Genomic DNA, 25,825 nt, shown 5'->3' with positions numbered 1-25,825 from the left:
ATGTTCTTCTTCGCGCGAAAATGACGTCGATCGAAACACCACGCCTATCAAGTAAGGGTACTGTTGGCAGTGGAAACGCTAGCCAGATCATGGTTAACAGACCCGAACCGTACCGTACTGTCCCGTACCGTACCGCTCAGTGGAAACGAGGCATTAGAGCACCTTTAATTTGAGGTCCAATAACTAAAAATTATTACATTACAAAACAAAAATTATTACTTTACAAACCTCTTATTCCATTATGTGCCATTATCATTGTTGCTTTTTTATTACATTATGAGTTGCTACACAACACTTAAAGCACATTACTTTAGAAAACATGATCAGCAGCTTTTTCTGCTGTTCCTGCACTGTTAACAGCTTACCTCCATTGGGTGCATGTCCATTGCCTGGGAAATCCAAAGAGGAATACAAAAAAAGAAATAAACACAGAAAGCTCATTAATAAGATATGTATCTTCCTACAGTATAGATGCTTCTACTGACAACAGATATTTTATATATCTTAGCTATACTGTACTTAAATTAACAGTGTTACAGAAAACACAATGTAACAGAGCTACAGAAAACACTGCTTCCATTTATATTTTATATGGGGATAAATCTGGGGTGGCAATGTTTTTTCTAAGGGTGTCAGTTGTCACTCTGTGCCACCCTGGTAGATCCATCCAAACATTTCAGTAGCTGGTTTTCAAAGCCTGTGACTGTTATAAATAAAACAGCTTCACTAATGAAATCTACATTATATTTCTCAGCAATGAGGTGATAACTTCGCTGTAATTAAGCCAACAAGCGTCACTATTAGGTTGGTTTCTCTCTCTCTCTCTTTGGTTAATTCATTCGAATTCATTAAAAAAAAAAAAAAAAAAATTATATATATATATTACAGGGCTACTTTAGTTCACTTCAGAATTTTGAGCTTTCTGAGCTGCAAAACATTCATGAGTCATGCAGCTGTTATCTTGTCCATGCTGGCAAATAATCATGACCACCCAAAATTAATTATATAAATAATTTGAATAGCACAGCCATTCAAAACCAGGGTCTACGATTGTGTATAGTAAAATGATAAAAAAGTAAAATGCCCAAAAATTATTTTGGCCGGGAATTAATGTAAATACAGATATTGGATACCAGTCCTGTCTAAAGTGAATGTAAACAGGCAGGCCAAAACATCAGATATGGTCAAAAGATCGGATCTGTGCATTAAGACTTGCAGTGTAAATGCAGCCTAAGTTTGCTTAAGAGCATATTGTATGCAAGTCCACATGTCATACTAAAAAGAATCTATGCTTCTAACCACAGGTCAAGAGCTGTAGTTTCAACCACAAATCTATGTGATGCTGTTTGCAAATATTCATTGGAACTATGGTTTTGGGAAACACCAAATCGTTGAATTATGTTGCTATCTTGCAACCATAGTTGGCTGACGATGCTTTTGGGAAACGCACCCAAGAATGTTCATCATTATTAGCAGAAAACATTCCCTGTCAAAATATAGTCACTATGCATTTTAAACGGCAATCTGTTCAATTCGTGTCAGATGTTTTGGCCAATGCGCAGCCCATCAAAAACATTGGGGAATCCAGCAGTAGAAGCATCCACTACAGGACCTCTAGTGATACAATTGTTGTATGTGTGAACACCCCATAATACTTATCTAAAGGGAAATACTGATTTGCTCCACTTCAGTCCTCTCTGAAAGCTTACCTGGGAGAAAAGGTTTCTCTGCCCCATTAACATAAATCTCTTCTGGTATTGCATTTAAAGTCCTCTGATTTGATAAACCTAGAGAGGATTACAAATAAAGATGATAAATACAGTTACTATCTACATGCATTGCTGTCAGAGGCAGAGATAAACAAGTGAAGTCTGGTCAGCACAAATAATTAATATAGACTATTTCAAGATTTTGGTCCTGTCAGTTGAAGAAAGTTTATCAGAGAAAATTATTAAAAAGATTGTGCCCAGAATCTGTATTTATGTTGTAATTCTCACCAATTCTTTTAGTCTTGAAAAGGTAAATGCCGAGCGCTGCAATAAGAACAACTGCACCAACAGCTCCAATCGCAATTCCAACAACCAGGAAAGAGCCTTCATTGCAGTCTTTGCATTTTCCATCTGCAAAAAAATAAATAAAAATAATAATAAATGGACAAAGTTACTGTATGTAAAGTCTAAATGTCTACTACATTTAAAAAAAATATAATTCCATTGTTGATAAAATAGTTATTTTAAGGTGTCATAAAACACTAAACTACATTTTCTGAGATTTTAAAAGGTTTTTGTGTAGCACATTAATGGATGTTAACATTTTCGTCTGTAATTTTAATTGTAATAGAATCCTTATCTAGGCACTATTTTTGACTTTCAGGTTTAAAATCTTCATAGTGTCAATGTCATAGGTTGTGATATTTTCTCTCATTATGGTGTACTGATAATTATTCATGAGACATTTGTGCACTTATCCTATGAGAGACACATCTATGGATCACAAGTGTTTGTTTTCACTTTGTAAGTGTTTCTATGTGGCATAATTTCTCTTTCATAGACCCCGAGTCTCAGACACAAACGTGATCCATCCATTCTGTGAGTGTAACCCTCGGTAAACACTGAAGGTGTCATAATGCTCACAAACACTGAGATGTAACTCTAATTTCACTAAGCTAATTGGTCACTAAAAACTTACACATCATGCTTTCAAGTTGTTTCAAGTAGGCACTTCCACCAGTGTTTCCTCGGAGGAAAGAGCCCTACTCTAATGATTAAATACTTTCACTTTACGTACCCCATTTGACAATAATTGGTTCTTTGAGAGTTTTGTGGGACACAAAACAGTCATATTCTGCTTTTTCATCCTCCTTGATTTCCACACGCTTCCTCAACTGGAAGGTTCCATCATGGTTTGGTCTGATGTTTGTGGATTCAATCTCATTCTCAGGCAGGGATGTGCGATATTTTCTTATGGTCAACATCACATCTTTGGGGTAGAAACCAGTGGCCATACAGGTGAGTTTCAGCTTAGATTTGTCACTGGTAGACTTTTTCGCAAACACATGAACCTTTGGAGGAGCTGCAGACACAGATTATCAATCAGTTATATCTCTATGACAGCTGCAGATAATCAACAATACTCTACATTTACTCACAGTCCTTTTTGAGCTCCTGTTCTCCATATTCTCTGAATTTGTTGAGCCAGTCCACACACTCTTTCTCCAGGTAGCCCTTGGTGTACTGGTTCAGGATGGCCACATTATCCCATTTCCTCTTGGTTGGAAGAGCTTCAACAACTGGGGCAACCCACTGAGAGTCCTTATCATCAAAAGACAGGAAGTTATCGCCATCATAACTGTACTCATCAATGCCTTTGGAAAACGTAGTTTCCTCTCCCTCTTGAACAATTTCACACCCATGTCTCCATTGAAGAACATGAACATCTGAAAGGGACAGAAAACAAAATGTTTTTCAGATGATAATAACAATATAATATGAAAATTATATGTATATGCAGGTAAATATGTATCAATATTTCTCACCTGAATTATTGTCTTTCATACGGTCCATCAGAATTTTGACATTCACATTAAACCACTGTTCTTTGCTCTTTCTTGACTGGGTGCCTTTTTCCCAGTAATCCGCCTGCATTTTCTCTTTCATCCAGGGCTGTTTGGGAATCTTTCTCTTTTCGTTGCTATTGTAATAGTCAATCTGTCTGTCATCTAGAAGACCCATAGCTGTGAATTCATAGATGCCTGGCAGATTGACAGGTTTGGACAAGGCTGTGTAAATGTAGTACAGGGAGTGTTTGTCTGTAAACCAAATGAAAAAAAATAGACTGCATTAAACAAGTGTATGTGATAAAATTAGTTTCTGAAGGAGAGAACAGATCAAATATGAGGTGAGTTAGGCACACGCAGAACAGTCTCAAAACATTTCAGTTCAGAAAAAACTAAACAGGCTAAATCTTTTGTAATTAAAAAAACAACAACCTATAATTAGCTGAAGGCCATTTAATAAAAATGTGTGCCTACTTGGATCTGAAATAGTTTAACTATTTTAAGGTTACTTTTTGGTATATCCAGATTGTATTCTGTTGAAAAATGAATTTGAGGCGGCTAATCCTGGTATCGATCATATGAACAGTAATATTATAACTAGGCCGCTGCCATGTTGATCGATGTCAAATTATGGGAAGTAAGCTTTTTTATTTGACAAAACTCGTAGCCTATATACTTCATTATATAGGCTAAGGATACACTTTTAAATTCCATGTACTATGTAACATAAATTCGTAATCAAATTTTAATTCTGTTGCTCAAATGCATTTTTTAGACCGGATGCGTAAAATGTTACTTTCACTTTCTCCAACAAACGCAGCAAAATGTAATCATTTAACGTTACCCGTTTCAACTGAAGACGAAGTCCCACAAAGAAAGAAAAAGCAAAGCAGAGCAAAACTTTTTGTCAGGACACCCGTTTCCATGATTTATAATCTTCTGATTATGCTATATACTTCCACTGATGTTTACTGTGTCGGTCTGAACTCAAGAGCTTTCAACGACTGTAATCATCTGATTGTAGAAAATGGCGGTGATGGGTTATTTCCTGGTTATTTCTAACTGCGTCATGAAAGCTTCGACGAATCTTTTGTTTCGATTCTCCTCCTTCTTCTTCTCTTGATTAATGGCGGATTGCAAACGACTTTTAGGTGCATACCGCCACCTACTCTACAGGAGTGTGTAACATCATGCTATTTCTTTAAAGGGATACTCCACTTTAAAATGAAAATTCTGTCATCATATACTCACCCTCATGTTGTTTCAAACCTGTATGAATTTCTTTCTTCTGCGTAACAGAAAGGAAGATATTTAGAAGAATATCAGTAACCAGACAGTTTCTGGTCCCATTGACTTCCATAGTAGGAAAAAAATATACTATGGAAGTCAATGAAACCAGAAACTGTCTGGTTACTGATAGTCTTCTAAATATCTTCCTTTCTGTTCACCAGAAGAAAGAAATTCATAAAGGACTGAAACAACATGAGGGTGAGTATATGATGACAGAATTTTCATTTTAAAGTGAACTATTCATTTAAGTGTTCTCATATTCTACCAAACAACCCTGTGTCTTTAAGAAATTTAAAAAGTGCAGTTCTGGTAATTCTTATCCCTTCTCCCTCTCCTTCTGTTCCCAGTATCCCCATCAGATTCCACTTCTGCCCTGCTTCCTAAATCTTGAAACACCTGTCTTTCCACCTCATATAATATACAGTGCAATGAGAGTGCAGATAAACTAGCAAAAGATGCAATACAGCAGGAAAGAACAGTTCCAATTCCACTTGGAAAAGGAGAAGGAAAATCAGTGATTATTTTCTGAAGGAGAGAACAGATCAAATATGAGGTGAGTTAGGCACACGCAGAACAGTCTCAAAACATTTCAGTTACAGAAAAAACTAAACAGGCAATTAAGGCTTAAATCTTTTGTAATTAAAAAAACCCGACCTATATACTTAGCTGAAGGCCATTTAATAAAAATGTGTGCCTACTTGGATCTGAAATAGTTTAACTATTTTAAGGTTACTTTTTGGTATATCCAGATTGAATTCTGTTGAAAAATGTATTTGAGGCGGCTAATCCTGGTATCGATCATATGAACAGTAATATTATAACTAGGCCGCTGCCATGTTGATCGATGTCAAACTATGGAAAGTACGCTTTTTTATTTGACAAAACTCGTAGCCTATACTTAATTATATAGGCTAAGTATATATACACTTTTAAATTCCATGTACTATGTAACATAAATTCGTAATCAAATTTCAATTCTGTTGCTCCAATGCGTAAAATGTTACTTTCACTTTCTCCAACAAACGCAGCAAAATGTAATAATTTAACGTTACCCGTTTCAACTGAAGACGAAGTCCCACAAAGAAAGAAAAAGCAAAGCAGAGCAAAACTTTTTGTCAGGACACCCGTTTCCATGATTTATAATCTTCTTATTATGCTATATACTTCCACTGATGTTTACCGTGTCGGTCTGAACTCGAGAGCTTTCAACGACTGTAATCATCTGATAGCAGAAAATGGCGGTGATGGGTTATTTCCTGGTTATTTCTAACTGCGTCATGAAAGCTTCGAAACCTTTACGAATCTTAAGTTTCGACTGTATAACAATGAAGGTCTTATGTTGACCTACTCTGAATTCCTTTCTAAATATAATATTCCAGTTACTCCTAAGGACTTTGCTGTGGTTATGGATGCTGTTCCCTCTGGTCTAAACATGCTTCTTAAAAACACCTGTCCTCTGCTCTCTCCATACTCGTTAGATCCTGCTGATACTGAAGTAGGCCGTATCTGTTTCTCTCTTTCCTGTATGAAAAATAACAATCGTTGTGTACGGGCTTTGCTCCAAAGGGATATTGTCTCCAGACCTGCTATTATATCATTTTGGAATGGTTATGCTGATAATCTGTTATGGAATAATATCTGGAAACTTCCTCACAAATATTTAATCACAAACAAAATCAAAGAAATTTCACTTAAACTCATTTATAAATATTACCCATGTAATTATTACCTTGTGAACAGATTTAATTGTGATATTGATACAGTTTGTACATTTTGTGATCTACATGATTTGTCCTCATACCATTTGTTTTTGGTCAGATTTCTGTTCCTTTATTAAGGCTCATGTCATGCCCAGCTTTCAACTGTGCTTTAAAAATGTATTATTTGTTTTTTTTCGCTTATGACAAATCCTTTCATAAGGAATATTACTTAATTAATCTGCTGCTTCTGTTAGCGAAATTTAGTATTCATAAGAGTAAATTTGGAGGAAACAAGCCTTTATTTTTCATTTTAAGAGCAGAAATTTTACAATACCTAAACACAATATTGGGTTTGAAAAATAAGAAAGCTGCAAAGTGTGTCTCAATGTAAACACTTTAAAAAATGTATTTAACTTGTAAATTTGTCGCTGTTTATGTATGTATTTTATGTTTGTTTATCTGCTTTACTCGTTGTACCCCCCCCCCCCCTACCCCCCCCCCCCCCCCGACTGTAATTGTAATTCTTAAAATCAATAAAATAAAAAAATAAAAAAATAAAAAAAATCTTAAGTATCGACAGAGAATGTCTAATAGGAAGAGAATTGGCACTCTCCGCTTACTTCCGGTTTCTGGACTGGCTGCAGTAACACGTCTCTGTCCATGCGAGGGCGCTCGTAGGCGAGTGCAGAATGAATGGAGGTCTATGGCGAAAAACCCTCAAAATCCACTTTTCTCAGGATATAATTTTTTGTCTAGTAATTTGAATGTTGTATTCGAAAGGAGATGCAAAGAAATTACACATTGCTGGGTGTTAGATTTTTTAGAGTCTCTTATTTGGTTTAAAAAGTATTTTAAAATGTCAATGACGTCAGAATGCTAGCGTGTTATGGGCAACAACAACTCAACCTGTAAGAAATCGAAAGGACATAAGTACTCGTTCATTCAACTTTCGACCTATAACCCATGTTGAACTTGCAAAACCTACAATAAAATCTGAGATTTCTCAACGGCAATCGGGTGAAAGAGACAAATTTAGCCGTCTAGCCCCATAGACTCCCATTCAGTCTGCACTCGCCCGCGATCACCTCCAGTGGAATTCTAATGGAACTGCAACCAAGATTGATACAATGGGGCTAATAGGAAGTGCCAAGGCTCTCCGTAGACGGGCTCTGGTATCGATTCTAATTCTTCTTCTCTTGATTAATGGCGGATTGCAAACAGCTTTTAGGTGCATACCACCACCTACTGCACAGGAGTGTGTAACATCATGCTATTTAAGTGTTCTCATATTCTACCCAACAACCCTGTGTCTTTAAGAAATTTAAAAAGTGCAGTTCTGGTGATTCTTATCCCTTCTCCCTCTCCTTCTGTTCCCAGTATCCCCATCAGATTCCACTTCTGCCCTGCTTCCTGAATCCCATCTTTAAACACCTGTCTTTCCACCTCATATAATATACAGTGCAAGTGCAGATAAACTAGCAAAACATGCATTACAGCAGGAAATAACAGTTCCAATTCCACTTGGAAAAGGAGAAGGAAAATCAGTGATTAGAAAGAAAAGTATAGAAATATGGCAGAAATGGTGGGAAGAAGACACGAAAGGAAGGGGATATCATAAAATACAAAAATCTGTCAGTATTAAAAAATATAAGGAAAGGACTAGGCGGGAGGAAATTATAATGACAAGACTGAGAGTGGACCACACAGGATTGAATGTGGATTTTTTTTTTTTATATTTCAGATTGAGTTTTTAGCTACTCCTCCTAAGTGGTTTATTTTATTCATACCAAACTTTTTCAACACGATGAAAATACATTAAGCAAAAATTATGCAAAAAAAATGTAGGCCTATTTTATCCAAAACTGTAAAAGGTTAGGTTATAGCCTAAAAATAAAGCATTTATAAATTATTTTATGACAAACATATTACTGTATTACTAAGTGAACTCATTTATAGTTATAAACTCAAATAATAATAATAATAATAATAATTTTAGGCTACATATTTAGAAGACGCTTTTGTCCAAAACTTACAAAAAAGGAACAAAGCAATTCATCAGATATCAGTCATTATACAGGTTAAACAATAATAATGAACTGCTAAGATTATAAACCATGTAATTCGTTTTAAATAGTATCTTAACTATTTTTATATACACTCTACAGACAATAGAATAAAAAGAAGAACGTAGACAACAATACATGAAATGTTGTCTAATTTGGACTTTTTATTCTCATAAAAGCTTCTCCAAGGCTCCTCATCGGTTGTCTACTGTGTTCAGTTTTCTTTAACGTAATTAGTCACTTGTGTGATCAGTGTTCAAGCAAAGAAAACAATATGTAAATATCAAGTAATATTTATAGAAATAGCCTATATGCATTCATTCATAATAGGCATTTCGTATATATTCACACAACAGTAGTAAGCAGCACAGCATTATTTAGGTTTACTTTGTTGCAAACCAGTTTAATAATCGCATCTGTTTCCTGGTGCTATACAATCTGGCACAGTCAAGTTCATGTAAAATCGACTAGGACTTATTTTTTTGCTTTTACAAAGTTGTCTGTCAGATTTTCCCAAATCTTTGTGGAAGATTACATTGTTATTCTTCTCAATGTCTGCAAAATCTTCAAGGAATTGTGAAAGTTGGATCATATGTTGGTACAAATGTATCTTGCCCGGCCAGGGCTGTAGTGCCGCTGACATGTTGATCGATGTCAAATTATGGTAAGTAAGCTTTTTTATTTGACAAAACTCGTAGCCTATATAACGTTACTTAATTATATAGGTTAAGTATAGATACACTTTTAAATTCCATGTACTATGTAACATAAATTCGTAATCAAATTTCAATTCTGTTGCTCCAATGCGTAAAATGTTACTTTCACTTTCTCCAACAAACGCAGCAAAATGTAATAATTTAACGTTACCCGTTTCAACTGAAGACGAAGTCCCACAAAGAAAGAAAAAGCAAAGCAGAGCAAAACTTTTTGTCAAGACACCCGTTTCCATGATTTATAATCTTCTGATTAGGCTATATACTTCCACTGATGTTTACTGTGTCGGTCTAACTCAAGAGCTTTCAACGACTGTAATCATCCGATTGTAGAAAATGGCGGCGATGGGCGATTTCTAACTGCGTCATGAAAGCTTCGAAACCTTTACGAATTTTTTTTGGTTTTATTTCAATCACCCCAAGAGAGTTTGCAATTGTTATGGATGCCATCCCATCTGGTATTTTAACTCTCTTAAAAGGGGCTGGAAAACCAGATTGCATACCAGATTTGGACCATAAACTGACCTCAGTTTGTAATATTTGTTTCGCAACTACAACGAGGATTAATAATCTTAATATTCGGTCTTTATTCCAGAGAGATGTCACCAGTACCCCTAATGTTGTTCCCTAATGGTCTAACTTTGTTGACAACCTGAACTGGGGTAATATATGGATCCTTCCTTACAAATACCTCCTTACAAATAAAGTAAGAGAAATCTCTTTCAAAATCATACATAGATATTATCATTCTAAGCATTATCTCCTTAGATTTAAGCTTGACATATGTGTTAACTGTTCTTTATGTGGAATATGTCCAGAAACAATGGTACACCTGTTCTGGCAATGTCCCTACACCATCACTTTCTGGAAAGATATGTCCGGATACATTACTATTAAACTTGTTACTGATTTTTGTTTGTTGTGGGAGGATGTATTGTTTGGTTTCCATGATAATAAAAGTAAAAAACAGAAAGAAATATACCTAATTAATCTATTGATCATTTTAGGGAAATATCATATTCACAAAGCAAAATGTAGTAATTCTAAACCTTCTTTTATTGCTTTTGGTAAGGAGACGGAACAGTACATCAAATCCATGATTCAAAAAATAAGAAGGCTGCTAAAACCATTCAAGTTAAAATATGCAGATTAGTGTGTTGAAAGAGAAAACAAAATAAATAACATAAAATGCCCACTATACAGTGTGTATATATATATATATATATATATATATATATAGTGCTCTGCATTATAGGATATGAAATCTCTTAGGCCTTGTCTTTCTCTAAGTTTGAAAGAAACAATAGTTCTGTTAGACACTGACCTGGAATTGGAAAATAAAGCTGCATTGGAGTACAGTGTGATGTTTTCTCTGAGCTTATTTAATTGGAAATATTTTGAAATCATAATCAATAATGTTACAATAATACGGTTTGGTATGATGTTTATATAATGTTTACTTATGGTCCAGATCCTTAATAAATTATTTGGGGCCCTTCATAGGAAAAAATTAGGCCATAGGTGTTTAGGTTCTAACAATAAAAGTCTTTATAGGAACAGAAAAGTAAAAGTAAAAAAATATATATTTGAAAGAAATATGTGTATGAATTTAATGAGGTAAAAATAAAACTACACTGACAGAGTATATCAACTGAATTTAAATGTATTTTTTAAGCAAGTCATTTTAAATGAGGCAAACTGACAGGGAAATATAAGATTGAAAAGATTTGTTATAAGAATTGATCTATAGTGGCCAACTGTAGTGTATTAGCAATCTTCTGACTGTTGAAATGGTTAAAAGTTAATAATATGCTGTTACCCAGATCATTCAATAGCTAGTGTTTCACTATAAACATGGTTGAAGTTTGATGTAAATCATATAAGCAACACTCAATGTAATTGGTGGTATGGGTAATGCAAAACACAAAGTATTGTTTGGTATTGTAGAGAAGTTAGGGAGACAGTGTGATGTAAAGGTTTTTTTATTTGTAAAATATTTAGAAAGTTAAAATTATATAAGCAAAACAATAAGATAAGGAAAACATGTTAAACATAGGCCTATATATAAAAAGTGTAAAGAAGAGCTAAGTCCAAGTCCAAAAAAAGCAAACAAAACAAAAGTTAAATATGTAAGTTTTTAAAAACGTGCACATTCAAAAGTAAAATGTGAAAGTGACACACATCCTTGTCCTCCACTGGAAGAGCAGATTGTGTGGGTCTGCAAAAGAAAAGAGGAAGTTATAATAGTTTCCGTGGAGACATATAGTGTAATAAACAAAAACTGTAATGATATGAACCACAGAAATTAGAATATTTGACCATCTTTGCAAAAGTGTTTTGTTGAACTTAGCATGTCTGCATTTTCAACAGTTTGTGTGGCGGTATCAGATAGGTCTGTGAAAAAAGAGGATGTTATCATTGTTTTGACTAGTGTAGTAAAAAAAATTATATAACAGAAGACAGATTGTGTTACCATCTTTGCAAAAGCCTTTGGTTGCTGCTAAAAGCTCAGCTGATCCTTGAGCTTCTGAGAGCTTTGTTTTTGTTTCGATTAGTTCTGTTCTTAGAGTTTGTACAGTCTGTTGAAGTGCAAGTTGTTGTTTTTGCCACCGTGACATGATGGTCATTAAATCTGTAGCAAGGGTGCAAAGTTGTTGGCCCGTTTCTCTAGGGTTGACTGTGGGGTCATGGCACTTGTACTATTGAAAGAGTAAAGAATTTGAGTTAACATCGGTATGGTTTGTGTAATTGAAAATATGATGTAGTAGAAATCAAAGCAAAATAATAAAGGCACAAAATGTTACAGCCTTTCACAGTCTTACAGCAAGTAGTTGAAGGCGGTCATGGACGTAGCCTCAGTGTGGTGGATTTTGGGAATCTTAGAGGGTGAAGTGTAGTCTGCCATAATCTGAAACGGTAAATATATCTGTGTATTTAAAAATAGATACAATGAATAAGCAAACAATACAAGCATGTAATAGTAGAAATATGTGTTGCAGTATAATACGCAAATAAAGCTATTTTGAGACTATTTTTTGAGTTTTTTCTATTATTTATATATAATAAACTAAAAAATAAAAATAGTCGATCGTGTAGCCTAATAGGCCTGAAACTTTTTTGAAAACGTTGTAAATGCCTTTAGAAAAAAAAAGATAAAGATTTAAAAGTTTCTATAAAGAAATAGAGCGCTATTAAAAAAATAGAGCGCTAGAGAATCAAAGTGAGAAAAGCTACAGGGTCAGACGGTATTTGCTCAAGACTGCTCAGGGACTGTGCAGACCAGCTTTGTCAGATGGTTCTGTACATTATTAACCGGAGCCTTTGTCTGGAGAAAGTTATTGTTCTGTGGAAAACCTTCAGTGTGGTTCCAGTAACGAATATTGCACATCTGAGGGAGCCTAACCACTTCAGACCTGTTGCGTTAACTTCTCACTTGATGAAAATCATGGAGAGGCTGATATTGAACCATCTACGACCCCTGGTGAGGCTGAAGATAGACCCCCTGCAGTTTGCATACAAATGGGTGGACGATGCTGTCATCTACTTGCTGCACAGTTCCCTCTTGCACCTTGAGGAGCCCAGACGCACTGTAAGGGTTATGTTCTTTGACTTTTCCAGTGCCTTTAATACAATACAACCGTCGCTGCTCAAAGGGAAGTTGGAGGAGGCGGGGGTTGACAGTCAGCTGACTGCGTGGACCATCGACTACCTCAAAAACAGACCAAATTCTGTGAGGCTTCATGGCTGTGTGTCTGAAAAGGTGTTCTGCAGCTTAGGGGCTCCTCAGGGGACAGTGCTCTCTCCTTTCTTGTTTACCCTATAGTACATCAGACTTCTATTATAACACTAGCAGTTGTCATATCCAGAAGTTCTCAGATGACACAGCTATTGTCGCATGAGTATCGGATGGGAATGACCTGGAGTGTAAGAAAGTGATCAAGGACTTTGTTGACTGCCGTGAATTTAATCACCTTCACATCAATGCTACCAAAACAAAACAGTAGGAAGGCCTCATATATACCGGTAAACATCCAGGGGCTGGACATTGAGAGGGTGAACGTGTACAAGTATTTGGGTGTTCATAGAAATAATAAATTGGACTGTGGTCAGACAACACGAGTGCTCTGTATAGGAAGGGCCAAAGTAACCTCCATTTGTTGAGGAGACTGGGGTCCTTTGGGGTGTGTAGGACACTACTGAAAACTTTTTATGATACGACAGTTGCATCTGTAATTTTTTATACTGTGGTCTGCTGGAGTGCTGGAATCACAGAGAGGGATAAGAAAAGGCTCGACAAAATGATTAGGAGGGCCAGCTCTATCGTGGACTGTCCTCTGGAATCTCTGGAGTCCTCTGGGAGAGAGGATGATGTTGGCTAAGCTATTGAACATCCTGAACAACCCCTCCCACCTCCATACACAAATTACCCATAGCAGATCTATACAGGTGGAGCTGCGGAAGGTGGAGGCTTTCTGAATGTGCGCTGCACTGCTAAGGAAAATGCTATCCAAGTATATGAAGGTTGAGCAGTGAGCTCATTGGCTATTGATGCAGTATAAACCACTCAGCTGCACCCTATAGAGCGCCTTATAGATAACTATGTGATTATGAACAGGTGAGTAAAAGGACCTATAAGCCTGCACCATCTAGAGTTTCATGCCAGAACTTTGTATTTAATAACACACACTACACAACATATGTGTGTGTATTGTGTGTTATTAAATATGAAGAACATACATACAGTACGAAATACAGTAATTGTTGTTAAGTCTGGTGTGTGTCACCCTTCACCGTGGCATCTGGCACGAACTCTGGCAGCAGCCAGACAACTTTTCAAACCTATTAGAAAATAATGCAACATCGCCCCCTTCTGGCTATAATGAGTCATTAATACTAATAAAAACAAGCAATTAAAAATAGACGTAAATACTCAAATCCAAAGTAAGGATTATAGTAAGGAATATTTTAATAATTGCAATTGTTTATGTGGCTCTGTGGTTGAGCAGCTACGTAGGCTAAGTTTTATAATGCGAATAATTTCAAACATTTCTGTGATAAGCCTCTTAAAAAAATCTAAATTAATTTCCAAAACAACTTTTAGATTTTTACTTTTGGTTATTTAGTTTAGTTATGTCCTTGTGGTAAAACACTGACAGTCAGAATTATTAGTGAAAGCTCCCCTCTGAAGCTGCAATGGTTTATTCCTCTGTTGTTATGACTTGGCCACGTCCAAATCGAATGTGAAAGTTTATCTTTGTTAGTAGCCATTTTTGTAGCCTACCAAAAAGAACTGCGTCACACTGTTAAGATGGAATAAAGAGTGAGTATCAAAGCTCTTTCTTAGTCACAACAGCACGAGTGAAGATTGCTTGTAGCCTATGATGGAACATACATTGGAAAATTGTGGTGAGCCTCCATTGTACACAATCAATCGCTGTTACAGCTCTTGGTAACTTGAGTACTGAGGCTGATGACAGTTATCGAAATATATTGCACCTAATCTTAATCTTGTCCATTTTAATTTGGGGTTTTTGAGTTTAAATCAGTTTATTAGCATTCATAATTAATTACATGTTGTTGTGTAGCATACCCTCTATTTTTATTTTTTTTTCACGCTGTTTTTTAGAGGCCGCACATTTAAACTAAAACTATGCAAACTATTTTCAGTTGTTTCTTTCTGCATTTGCTGTAAGGTTAGTTTGCAATTACGTATGATGTTCGAACTGTCCTTTGATACAGCATCCTTTCATTGACCATATTCTCCAAATTTTACACGTATACACATAACACTTTCATAATTGCATAATATAACACCATTTCCAGTTAAGTTGGGTCATTTTGTAAAATGCGTTAGATTAGAGACAGTGTATAGATACATTGAATTGAATGGGACTACACATTTATGATCATTTTACCTACTGCATGAAGTAAAATGGTATATCAATTCATTCCGTTATATCTTTCATAACATAACTGAGAATCATCTTTATCAAATTTTGGTTAAAAAAATCCTGAAACCTAAAAATTGATTGATGGATGAAAACAAACAAAAAACAAACATGGTTTTGTCTATATTGTACATGTCTTTTCAAGTTGTCCTGCAGTTGGACATAGCATGACATTCAAAAATGTGTTTTCCTCCCATTTGTTTCTTATGCTTTAAACAATGTAATTAATTCAAAAAACGTTTTTTTCTGGCTCTCAGGAGGATGTATAATGGGATGTGTTCTGAATGAGTTCAGTTGACCTAATAACAACATTTATTACAACATTCAGTTTCATAAAATTCCAGGTAGCTACATTTCTAGTTGAATTACTGTGGTAGTGTGTCTTAATCAGTGTTTCTGTCATTTCTATTCATAGTCAGTGGAGGAGATCAGATGTATATCAGATGCACGAGTGCAGCTCCATGAGGACAGAATGAGTCATGTACAAAAAAATGAACATGGAGATTTTTCTCCAGGATGCAGGTACTCTCAATAAAGACATACAATTAAAAAAGACTCAGCAATGCATCCAAATATAAAAAATTGCTTTGCCTCTCAAACAACTTAACTTTTTATCTGATGTCACCAAGCCCTGTTGTTTGCTGTATTACAGTTCAGTCCAGCAGAAGAGAACAGATTCTCCAAACCCTAGCGATGTGTCCATGAAGAGTGACTGGTCTATGGATCATCCACCCCACCTTAAGGGTGAAGAAACACAGCCAAATCTCAGGTGTTCATTTTGATTTCAGTATGTACTAAAATTGTTACATTGTCTATATTGTGGTTTATTCATTTATGGTGTGTTGATTTTATTAATAATTATAATAAGTAAAAAAAAAAGATTCTGCACATCATCAAGATATATAAATCTAAAGTTTCTTTGCCTCTGAAACGACTTCAATTTTCAGCTGATGTCACCAAGCACTATTATTTGCTGTATTACAGTTCAGTCCAGCTGGAGAGATCAGATTCTCCAAACCCTACCGATGTGTCCATGAAGAGTGACTGGTCTATGAATCATCCACCCCACCTTAAGGGTGAAAAAACACAGCCAAATCTCAGGTGTTACTTTTAATTTCAGTATATACTCAAAGTGTTACACTGTCTATATTGTAGTTTATTAATTTGAGTATTATTGCTTTTATTACTAATAATTAGTATTAACATTTTCCATCTAATACTCTAGTTCAGTGGTTCCCAATTCCAGTCCTCGTGACCCACTGCTCTGCACATTTTGTATGTCTCTCTTATCTGACACACTCAGTTCAGTTCATGGAGTCTCTCCTAATGAGCTGATGATCTGGTTCAGGTGTGTTAAATAAGGGAGACATACAAAATGTGCTGAGCAGCGGGTCACGAGGACTGGAATTGAGAACCACTGATCTAGTTCATTAACCTCACTGTATCAACTGTTTATGGCCAAGCTACATAGAAATTGGGCACATTTAATGTGTGTTTATAATCATTTTATCAGCACTCGAAACTATCAATTTTTTATTTCTAATAAAATAACAGCATCTAAATTGTAGTATCAATTCAAAATATGAAAGTATCTGATTATTTACCCTCTTCATGCTGTTTAAGGCGAATCCTGCAATCCAGACCAGATGTTACTGAACCCATCTGGAGGAAAATGAAATATGACGAGTCTATGAATCAACAACAAGACTTTAATGAAAGCATGCATCCTGGCGACAGGTATTGTACAAGATTTTAATGCTGCAAAGATACATCATATAGTTTATCATCAATGATATGATCAATAATTGAAATCAATAATTCATTACACTTCAACTGCTTTAAAACGTGGACCACTTAGACTTGTGTAATAATGTGGTATTTTAATTTTACAGCCATGAAGTCCTCAACACATTTAGATCAAGTCTGAGGAAGAGGTTTGAGCGTCTGTATGAGGGAACAGCACAGCAGGGAAACCCAACACTTCTGAACGAGATTTACACAGAGCTCTACATCACAGAGAGTGAGAGTGGAGAGATCAGTAATGAACATGAGGTGAGACAGATTGAGACACAATCCAGAAGAGCAGCAACAGAGGACACACCGATCAAATGCAATGACATCTTTAGACCTTTACCTGGACAAGACAAACCCATCAGAACTGTGCTGACAAAGGGAGTCGCTGGCATTGGAAAAACAGTCTCTGTGCAGAAGTTCATCCTGGACTGGGCTGAAGAGAAAGAGAACCAGGACGTCCAGCTCATATTTTCACTTCCTTTCAGAGAGATCAACTTGATGAAGGACAAAACACTCAGTCTTTCAGATCTTCTTCATGTCTTTTTCCCTGAAAGCAAAGAAATTGAAATATCCAGTGACAAATATAAAGTGTTGTTCATCTTTGATGGTCTGGATGAGTGTCGTCTTCCCTTAAACTTTCACAACAATGAGATTCTACGGGATCAGACCAAAGAGACCTCGTTGGACGTGCTGCTGACGAACCTCATTGTGGGGAATCTGCTTCCCTCTGCTCTCATCTGGATCACCTCCAGACCAGCAGCCGCCGATCTCGTCCCCTCTGAGTGTGTGCATCGAGTGACAGAGGTACGAGGCTTCAATGATCCACAGAAGGAGGAATACTTCAGGAAGAGAGTCAGTGATCAGAGTCTGGCCAATATAATCATCACACACCTGAAGTCATCAAGGAGCCTCTACATCATGTGCCACATCCCAGTGTTCTGCTGGATCTCAGCCACTGTTCTGGAGAAGATGTTGAGCGAAGCAGAGACTGGAGAGATTCCCAAGACTCTCACTCAGATGTACACACACTTCCTGATCCTTCAGACCAACATCAAACATGAGAAGGACTATGAGAAGAACGTGACAGATGAAGACCTGATCTTCAAACTGGGGAAACTGGCTTTTCAGCAGCTTGAGAAAGGCAATGTGATCTTCTATGAGGAAGACCTGAGAGAGTGTGGCATTGATGTGACAGAAGCATCAGTTTACTCAGGATTGTGCACTCAGATCTTCAGAGAGGAGTTTGGCTTGTATCAGAAGAAAGTCTTCTGCTTTGTTCATCTGAGTGTTCAGGAACATTTAGCAGCTCTATATGTGCACCTCTTTTATAAAAAAAATAGCTCACAGGTTTTCTCTAGGGAGTTTTCTGACTTATCCATGTTTCTGAAGTATACTTTATCAGATGTACATCAGAGAGCTGTGGATGAGGCTCTAAAGAGTAAAAATGGACATCTGGACCTTTTCCTGCGGTTCCTTCTGGGTCTGTCAGTGGAGTCTCATCAAATTCTCTTTCAAGGACTAATGACACTGACAAGAGGCAACTTTGACAGTAATGAGAAAACAATTGAGTACATCAAGGAGAAGATCAGGATCATTGACTCTCCAGAGAAATCTATCAATCTTTTCCACTGTCTCAATGAACTGGGTGATCGCTCAATAGTGGAGGAAATGCAACAGTTTCTGAAATCTGGAAAATTATGTGAGGCTAAACTCTCCTGTTCACAGTGGTCAGCTTTAGTCTTTGTGTTATTGACATCAGAGCATGATATGGATACATTTGAACCAAACAGTTTAATTGGAAAAGGAAATTCTTCAGATGAAGTAGTTCTGAAGCTGCTGTCTGTGGTTAAAGAATTAAAATCAGTTAAGTAAGTAAATCTAAAAGCAATCACTGCAATGGTTCATTTTATGAAACTGGTGACTTTTTTTAGTTTGATGAGTTTGATTTAAAGTATTTTTTCTACATTCTATAGAAGAAAATGTTTTTAAGTGTTGATTAATTGCATTCTGCCATCTAGTGATGCACATTTTGGGAAATTCTTAACCGATTAAGCAGAATTAGTTAAAATTAGTTATCTTAAAATATCTTAGTTAATATAAAATTAATAATCCCTAAATAAAGTGATGATCAGAAATCTAAATTAATAGGAAGTTACAGGATGATTGTTGATGTGTTCAAATAAATTAATTTCTCAAGTAAATGATTTTTTAGCAACTTCAGATTAAAAGTGCAAAAAACATAACGTTTTGTTCTGTACAGGTTGAGTCACTGTGGCGTCACAGATGAAGGTTGTGCTGCTCTGGCTTCAGCTCTGAGATCAAACCCCTCACACCTGAGAGAACTGGATCTGACTGATAATAAACTAGGCGTTAGAGGTGTGGATTTGCTCTCTGCTGGACTGAAGGATCCACATTGTAAACTGGAGATATTGTGGTAATATCACTGGGTTCTCGTTTAATTTTTAAATCACAGTAGTGCATTTGAATAAAATGCATGAAATTATATTAATTGGGTAGTTCACCTCAAAATTAGAATTCTGTCATTTACTCACCTAGCCTGGGTGCCAGTCCGAACCCCGCCCACAACATTTTTTGGTCGGGAAGTTCGGTCTGGACTCAATCCATTGAGGAGTAATTATGCTCGGCTCCCAGAAGGCCGAGCCAATCAAATTGCTAGGGCGGGCTTTAATCGATGATGGACAGATGATCTGCGGTTACGTAATCACCCACATCACCAATGAGCGCTTGGGTTGAGTTGGTTTTCAACAAAGATGACTGCAGCTGGAGAACTGAGATGTTAAGATTCCGCTATCGCGTCTGTTATAAAAGAAATCGACAGCGCATTCATTTTAAAAGACGAACAGAGAACCGCAATCAAGGCATTTGTTGATCAGAAAGATGTGTTTGCCGTCCTTCCTACGCAGTGGCGCCTCCAGAAATTTTTCATGGGGGTGGCCAGATGGGGCCACTTAAAATCTTGGGGTGGCACACCAAAACTATAAACCATAATTTCAGAATTTTTTTCTACTGTTGTAGTAAACCGGCCTGTAGAAAACTATCAGAAAGACTTAAGGAAACTCCTACTGATATACTATATGATGGTTTATTGTGTTATATTTAATGTTACTAATGATATAATGTGCATAGACTAATAACAGTACAGTTAACATTTTGAGGTGCACAACAATTCTGTTTTATTTTGCAATTATATTTGGCATAAGGTGTACATTTATTGCAAACAAAACAGTTACTGGGGAAAAGCAGATACTGGCAGATACAAATATATTATATTTATATATTAATGTCAAGAATTCAGAAGTGTATATATTTATATACCCTACACTACAAAGAAATAATATACAATTAAATTATGCTTATTTTAAATGTATTGAGCAGGCTAGGTATAAAAAATATAGGCTTTTAATAATCTTTCAGTGCGCAAAACCATGATAATATGAAACGCTTCAAAACAGAACGCACAAAGCGCGTATGCGCATCGCGGGTGCAGAATGATGTGCTCAAAGCAACATGGAGTCTCAGTGTGCAGCGCTGCGCTGAACAAGTGAGCATTTATAAGTTCACGGCACAAAGCAAAGAAATGTCGAGCGCACAAATCCTAGTGTCTATCTGTCCAACAGTTTATTGATAATTTGTTTCATAGTTTTAAATTCCATTTATTGTGCGTTTGATGCCGATTCATCATAGTCCTTGTGATGTGTGTGATCTAACAAGCACACGGTAGTGAGTCGTTTAAAAACAGCAACAAACTCCAACAAAATAAAGTCATTTTATACAAATCCACAGCCTTTTATCTACAGATCATGCATTATAATGTGAATATATCATATTGAAGAGAGTTTTACCGTGCATCCAACCGGAAGAGGCGCGCACGCTGTTTGAATACTGAATGGAGAATGATTGACAGCCACAGAGGAACGAGTTTCCATAAACTTTAATGATGTAAATAGACTTCTGTCCCTCACATTAAGCTATGGAATGACTTCAGATGACTTTGTCACCCAAACTGACGCGGTAGTCTTCGTCTTCTTTCTTAACTTCTTTTGAAATTGTTGACCGACGGGCACGCGCTGAGCTGTTGCTGTCTGAGCGGGCAACAGCGGCATGGACGGAGGGGCGGGGGTTATTTTTTTACAGTCTATGGGCGGGGGAGTACTGGCTACTGTGTGCGATCGAAGGTCTAGAGCGGCCTGCCTGGCTGTGCAGGGATGAAATGCATAACTGATGCTACTAAAATTTATACTGGCCAGCGGGGTGGCCAGTGGGGTGGCCAGGAGTCGGCCAAGGGTGGCCACCCCCTGGTGGCGCCATTGTTCCTACGGGATTCGGCAAAAGTTTAATTTATCAGCTGACTCCGATGGTCGCTAAGAAGATGGGACGCAATGAAAATCCTGTGGTCATTGTGGTTTCTCCTTTGGTCGCACTCATGGAGTGCTTTATTATTACTTTACTCATTACTTTACTACTTCTTCCTGCGTTTGTGCAGTTGAGCTGTGTTGACAACTATGCATCGCTCACTGCGTTGCTCTGATTGGTTGTAGGTCTATCCAATTGAGTGCGGAGTTTGTTTGTTTTCCTGGTTCGGTTAAGACTATTTTTTACAGTCTATGGTTAAGACACGCCTCATAATCAAAGCCCTATGGAGCAGTATCAGATTCACATTCTGCCTAGAATATGAGTATGACGAAGTCAGGCTACTACTCACCATCATGTCATCCCAAATTTGTATGGCTTTTTATTTTATTTTTAGGAACTATCCATTAATCTTCAAAACCCTTTCTCAGTTCTTAATTCTATTTTTTCAATTAGAAGAGTACTGCAGATATAGTAAAATCTTGTTTTTGTGTTCTGGACTGAGAGTGAAGAGTGTCATTGTTCCTTGTACAGGCTGAGGAAGTGTGGCGTCACAGATGAAGGTTGTGCTGCTCTGGCTTCATTTCTGAGATCAAACCCCGAACACCTGAGAGAACTGGATCTGTCTTGGAATGAACTAGGAGATTCTGGAGTGCTTGAGCTATTGTCTGGATTGGTGAAGTCTAACTGTATAATAGAGATACTCAGGTGAGATCGTCTCTCTCACACACAATGTGTGTACTGTATGTCGCCTCTCATGCTCACAGTTGTGTAAGCCCGTATAAATCGGCCCAAAGGCAGTTTTCCGATAATGGGTGAAGGTCTCTGCGCGCTACTGTCTTTCCGCGTGGCAATTAGTAAAGTAATTCGATTCCATTTAAGCTTTTATCTGACTCCATTTTATCACAACCTCAAATTTAAGTTAGATTGCCAATTGGTTATTGGTCAATTATATAATAGTTTAGCAATACATTTGATTGTTCTATTTAACTCTTTAATTATGTTTTACCCGTTGAAATTAGGAAACTATGTCGCTCAGGGGTCCTCACGTATTCTGTTTAAACGCAGGTCTCACGTACACAAGCTCGTCAGTTTTGGTCACCAAACAGAGGTAATTGCTATACCTGAGATCGGTCACATTCACGCTTACACAATCAAAGATACTTTGGTATAGCCCCCATGGAACTGCATTCACTTGAATTTAATTTAACGTTTACTTCAGTAGAGGTATGGCCACTACTACAGATAAGTCAACCAACTTTACTTCTCTTATAATAGCTTTGGATTGGCCATGCCGTGATTTCCCACGTACACTTATCTAAAGTAACATTAAATCAAAACAGAGGTAAGACACACCCATATTTAGGTTGGTCAAGAAGCACTTTTGCTGCCCTAAACGGAAATTCACTTCTTGTCTTTGCAAACCAAGTACACTTGAATTAGCGCCAAATATTAGTCGTCACTAATCTGACGCAAAACTTGCGGGAACATACGAATCCGTTTAATCTACTTGGGAAAACAATTTCAGCGTCAGTCAGAATAAAACCGTCACCGTCCAGACTTACTTACAGAAGTTGATTTACATGGGGGCACACCCACAGCAGTTAACAAGATAACTCTCCACACCTTATTACCTTTTTGGTTTACTTCTGTGGGAATGAGACCTTTGTACCAGTCGCACTGAGACATTTCAAATGATACCAAGCATGTATAATACTATATGATAATTGTTCATATTAAAACATATATTTTTGGGTGAATTCAGGTAGGGATGGGTGAAGGGAATGATGTGTAAATTGGGAGGTGATCAACTCAAGTGTGATCGTGTGGGGATAGTAATATAGCAAGAGAGTTCAAATGTTCATTTCCTTTGTTTTCTCATAGAGTAGCCCTCTCTTCCAGTTTTTCCAGTCTTACAGTTGGATTTACAAAAACTAAACTTAGAAATTGTGTGCACTGCCACACAACCTCTACCTCTCACATACACACTTTTTTTACTGGTGAGATCAAAGCAATGAAGTGAAAAGAATGATCTTAAACTCTGCCTGATGTAGCCTGATGATGAAATTATGGTGTCATTGTTCTCTACAGGTTGCATGATTGTGGCATCACAGATGGAGGTTGTGCTGCTCTGACTTCAGCTCTGAGATCAAACCCCTCACACCTGAGAGAACTGGATCTGACTGATAATAAACTGGGAGATTTGGGTGTGAATCTTCTTTCTGATGGACTGAAAGATCCTCACTGTAATCTGGAGATACTGAAGTAAGATCATCTCTATGGTCCCTTTTACACCTGCCATCAACAGGTTTTTTTCTGATTGGATCACAATTGTATAGCATTTGAAAACATCATAATGTGTGTTAGGTGCATTTACACCTGGTTTATGATAGGATCCTTTAAAATCTGTATAAGTTAATGCTGATTTCATGCATTGTATCACATGACCTGATAGGTGGCAGTGGGCAAATGTGTACTTGCATTTTTAACAATTGTTGCTTAAAACAAAAAGGGATCTTTGGTATCTTTATTGCATTCAGTATCAATGCTGAGAATGCTTCATTTTCTAAAATGGTTTCCTGTCTACTCTTGAACACAAATGTATTGTTTTGTACAGGTTGCGTCACTGTGGCGTCACAGATGAAGGTTGTGCTGCTCTGGCTTCAGCTCTGAGATCAAAGCCCTCACCTCTGAGACAACTCAATCTGTCTATTAATGATGTAGGAGATAAAGGGGTGACTCTTCTCTGTGCCGGACTTAAACATCCTCACTGTAAACTGGAGATACTGAAGTATGATAACCTCTCTGATAGTCACACATTATTCTTTAATACACTGTAGTGACTCTAAAGATGTGTTTCCATTGAAATTACTCGGAACGATTCGTCCCAGGAACTTTTTTCCCTTTCCATCGCAGTCTAAATTACCGTGAAGAGTATTGAGATTAGTCTGGTGACGTAGGACTGCGCACAACTTTCCAGCTCCCACTGGATTTCGTCCTCCACAAGCTTAATAAATCTTGAACCTCGTCGTCGGTCCATTAGTTGTATTTTTAAACTCCAATGTTGATTCAAATAGCAAACAACTCCTACTGCATGCACTTTGAAAAAGTACTACCTCGCATATAAGGACTTTCTGAGGGGGAAATTTTACCTGGAACTTCATTTAGACCCTGGTCCCTGCAGTTAAAACACACAGAGTACCACCCCAAAGTCTCTAGTTCCTGGAGAAAGTTCCTGCGGTGGAAACGCGGCTTAAATCATATATGATGACTGAGGAGGAATCAGATTTTATTCTTATCAACCAAATTTATATTCTAAATCTTCTACCTTTTCAGATTAACAGGGCATTTATACACAAACAAGCCCACACTAGTACTATACTAGAGTATGTTGTTCTCTCCACAGGTTGAGCAGGTGTGGCGTCACAGATGAAAGTTGTGCTGCTCTGACTTCAGCTCTGAGATCAAACCCTGAACACCTGAGAGAACTGAGTCTGTTTGCTAATAACTTCTCAGATTCAGCCGTGAAGATGCTCAGTGATCTTAAGAATGAATGTAAATTGGAGACACGAATGTGAGTAACAGACATGGGAATGACGCATGTCTTTACCTTTAAATCTCATGTGCGGGGTTTATGTAAATTTTAGGGTTAGATATCAGTCGTTTTTGTTGTAGTCCTTAAAAAAGCGATTACTTTAAGCAAATATCTTCCTTTGCTTTGAACTTTGAGTGTCTTAACTTTGCAGATGTTGTTTATGCTCAAACAGCAACATTACACACTAACTAAAGTTAGAAAATGAAATCATAATCAACCACCCCTTTAATTTGTACCTGACATTGTTCAAAAAGTGTGGTACAAGGTTATTTAATTTTTCACTTGGTTTTGAGTTCTGCTTATGTGAGAAGAAACATACTATTGCTTTATCTTTATTAATATTTAAAAATGTAAATATTTGACTGTGTCAGCTGTAGATAACATGGTCTCTTTAAATGCATTTTAAAATGTATTCAAACAAAAAACAGTTAGCTGAAATTGTAGTATTTATCAAATGTATGCAGTCTTGCAATTTAATATAACCATCAGTGGCTATATAAATTGTGATATAATATAACCCCAATTCAGTAACCTTGTCATAATCTAAACAAAAACCATTTGGGAAATAAGAAAAGAAAAAAAAAAATACTGCATGGAAACAAGAAGAAAACATGGTAACCAGTCTGGCAGTCAGTTGGGATCTTCTTATAAAAATAGAAGAAAGTGCAAAAGTTAAGTAAACGTCTTTGGTAAATGCTTTAGCATTATAGCATCTCTCTCTCTCTCTCTCTCTCTCTCTCTCTCTCTCTCTCTCTCTCTCTCTCTCTCTCTCTCTCTCTCTCTCTCTCTCTCTCT

General features: G+C 37.0%; 2 protein-coding genes across 11 annotated transcripts in view; one reads left to right on the top strand and one right to left on the bottom strand.

Annotated features, from left to right (window-relative positions):
• Positions 1-9,648, bottom strand: part of LOC311077169 (H-2 class I histocompatibility antigen, Q10 alpha chain-like) — a 17,250-nt gene extending 7,602 nt beyond the window's left edge. For 2 of the 4 annotated variants that reach the window (XM_084138979.1, XM_084138981.1), the window contains exons 1-7: positions 9,477-9,648; positions 3,536-3,808; positions 3,149-3,436; positions 2,788-3,072; positions 1,998-2,120; positions 1,710-1,787; positions 366-389 (exon numbers count right to left, since the gene is read on the bottom strand). In XM_084138979.1, coding sequence (XP_083995105.1) covers positions 366-389; positions 1,710-1,787; positions 1,998-2,120; positions 2,788-3,072; positions 3,149-3,436; positions 3,536-3,808; positions 9,477-9,558 — 1,153 coding nt within the window. In that variant the 5' untranslated portion in view covers positions 9,559-9,648. Of the gene's footprint in view, positions 1-365; positions 390-1,709; positions 1,788-1,997; positions 2,121-2,787; positions 3,073-3,148; positions 3,437-3,535; positions 3,809-4,400; positions 4,646-9,476 lie in introns of those variants that run through there. The other 2 variants (XM_084138978.1, XM_084138980.1) reach the window with 1 other exon arrangement.
• Positions 8,263-25,825, top strand: LOC311077167 (NACHT, LRR and PYD domains-containing protein 3-like). Of its 7 annotated transcripts, none has more exons than XM_084138974.1 (12): positions 8,263-9,273; positions 9,918-10,028; positions 15,686-15,792; positions 15,923-16,039; positions 16,255-16,371; positions 16,894-17,007; positions 17,163-18,932; positions 19,325-19,498; positions 21,970-22,143; positions 23,527-23,700; positions 24,053-24,226; positions 24,842-25,825. In XM_084138974.1, exons 3-12 carry the CDS (start codon positions 15,743-15,745, stop codon positions 25,011-25,013), a joined length of 3,036 nt encoding a protein of 1,011 aa, XP_083995100.1. In that variant the 5' UTR covers positions 8,263-9,273; positions 9,918-10,028; positions 15,686-15,742; the 3' UTR covers positions 25,014-25,825. The 7 variants fall into 7 exon arrangements, with proteins under 7 accessions (XP_083995100.1, XP_083995099.1, XP_083995102.1 ...); XM_084138973.1 differs by lacking the exon at positions 8,263-9,273 and adding an exon at positions 9,653-9,780; XM_084138976.1 differs by lacking the exon at positions 8,263-9,273 and having other exon boundaries at positions 9,739-9,984.

The sequence above is a fragment of the Abramis brama genome (genome assembly GCF_963993115.1).
Source record: "Abramis brama genome assembly, contig: SCAFFOLD_75, whole genome shotgun sequence".
Lineage (NCBI taxonomy): Eukaryota > Metazoa > Chordata > Actinopteri > Cypriniformes > Leuciscidae > Abramis > Abramis brama.
The sequence above is the reverse complement of the archived record's forward strand: the minus strand, read 5'-3'. Positions and strand labels throughout refer to the sequence as shown.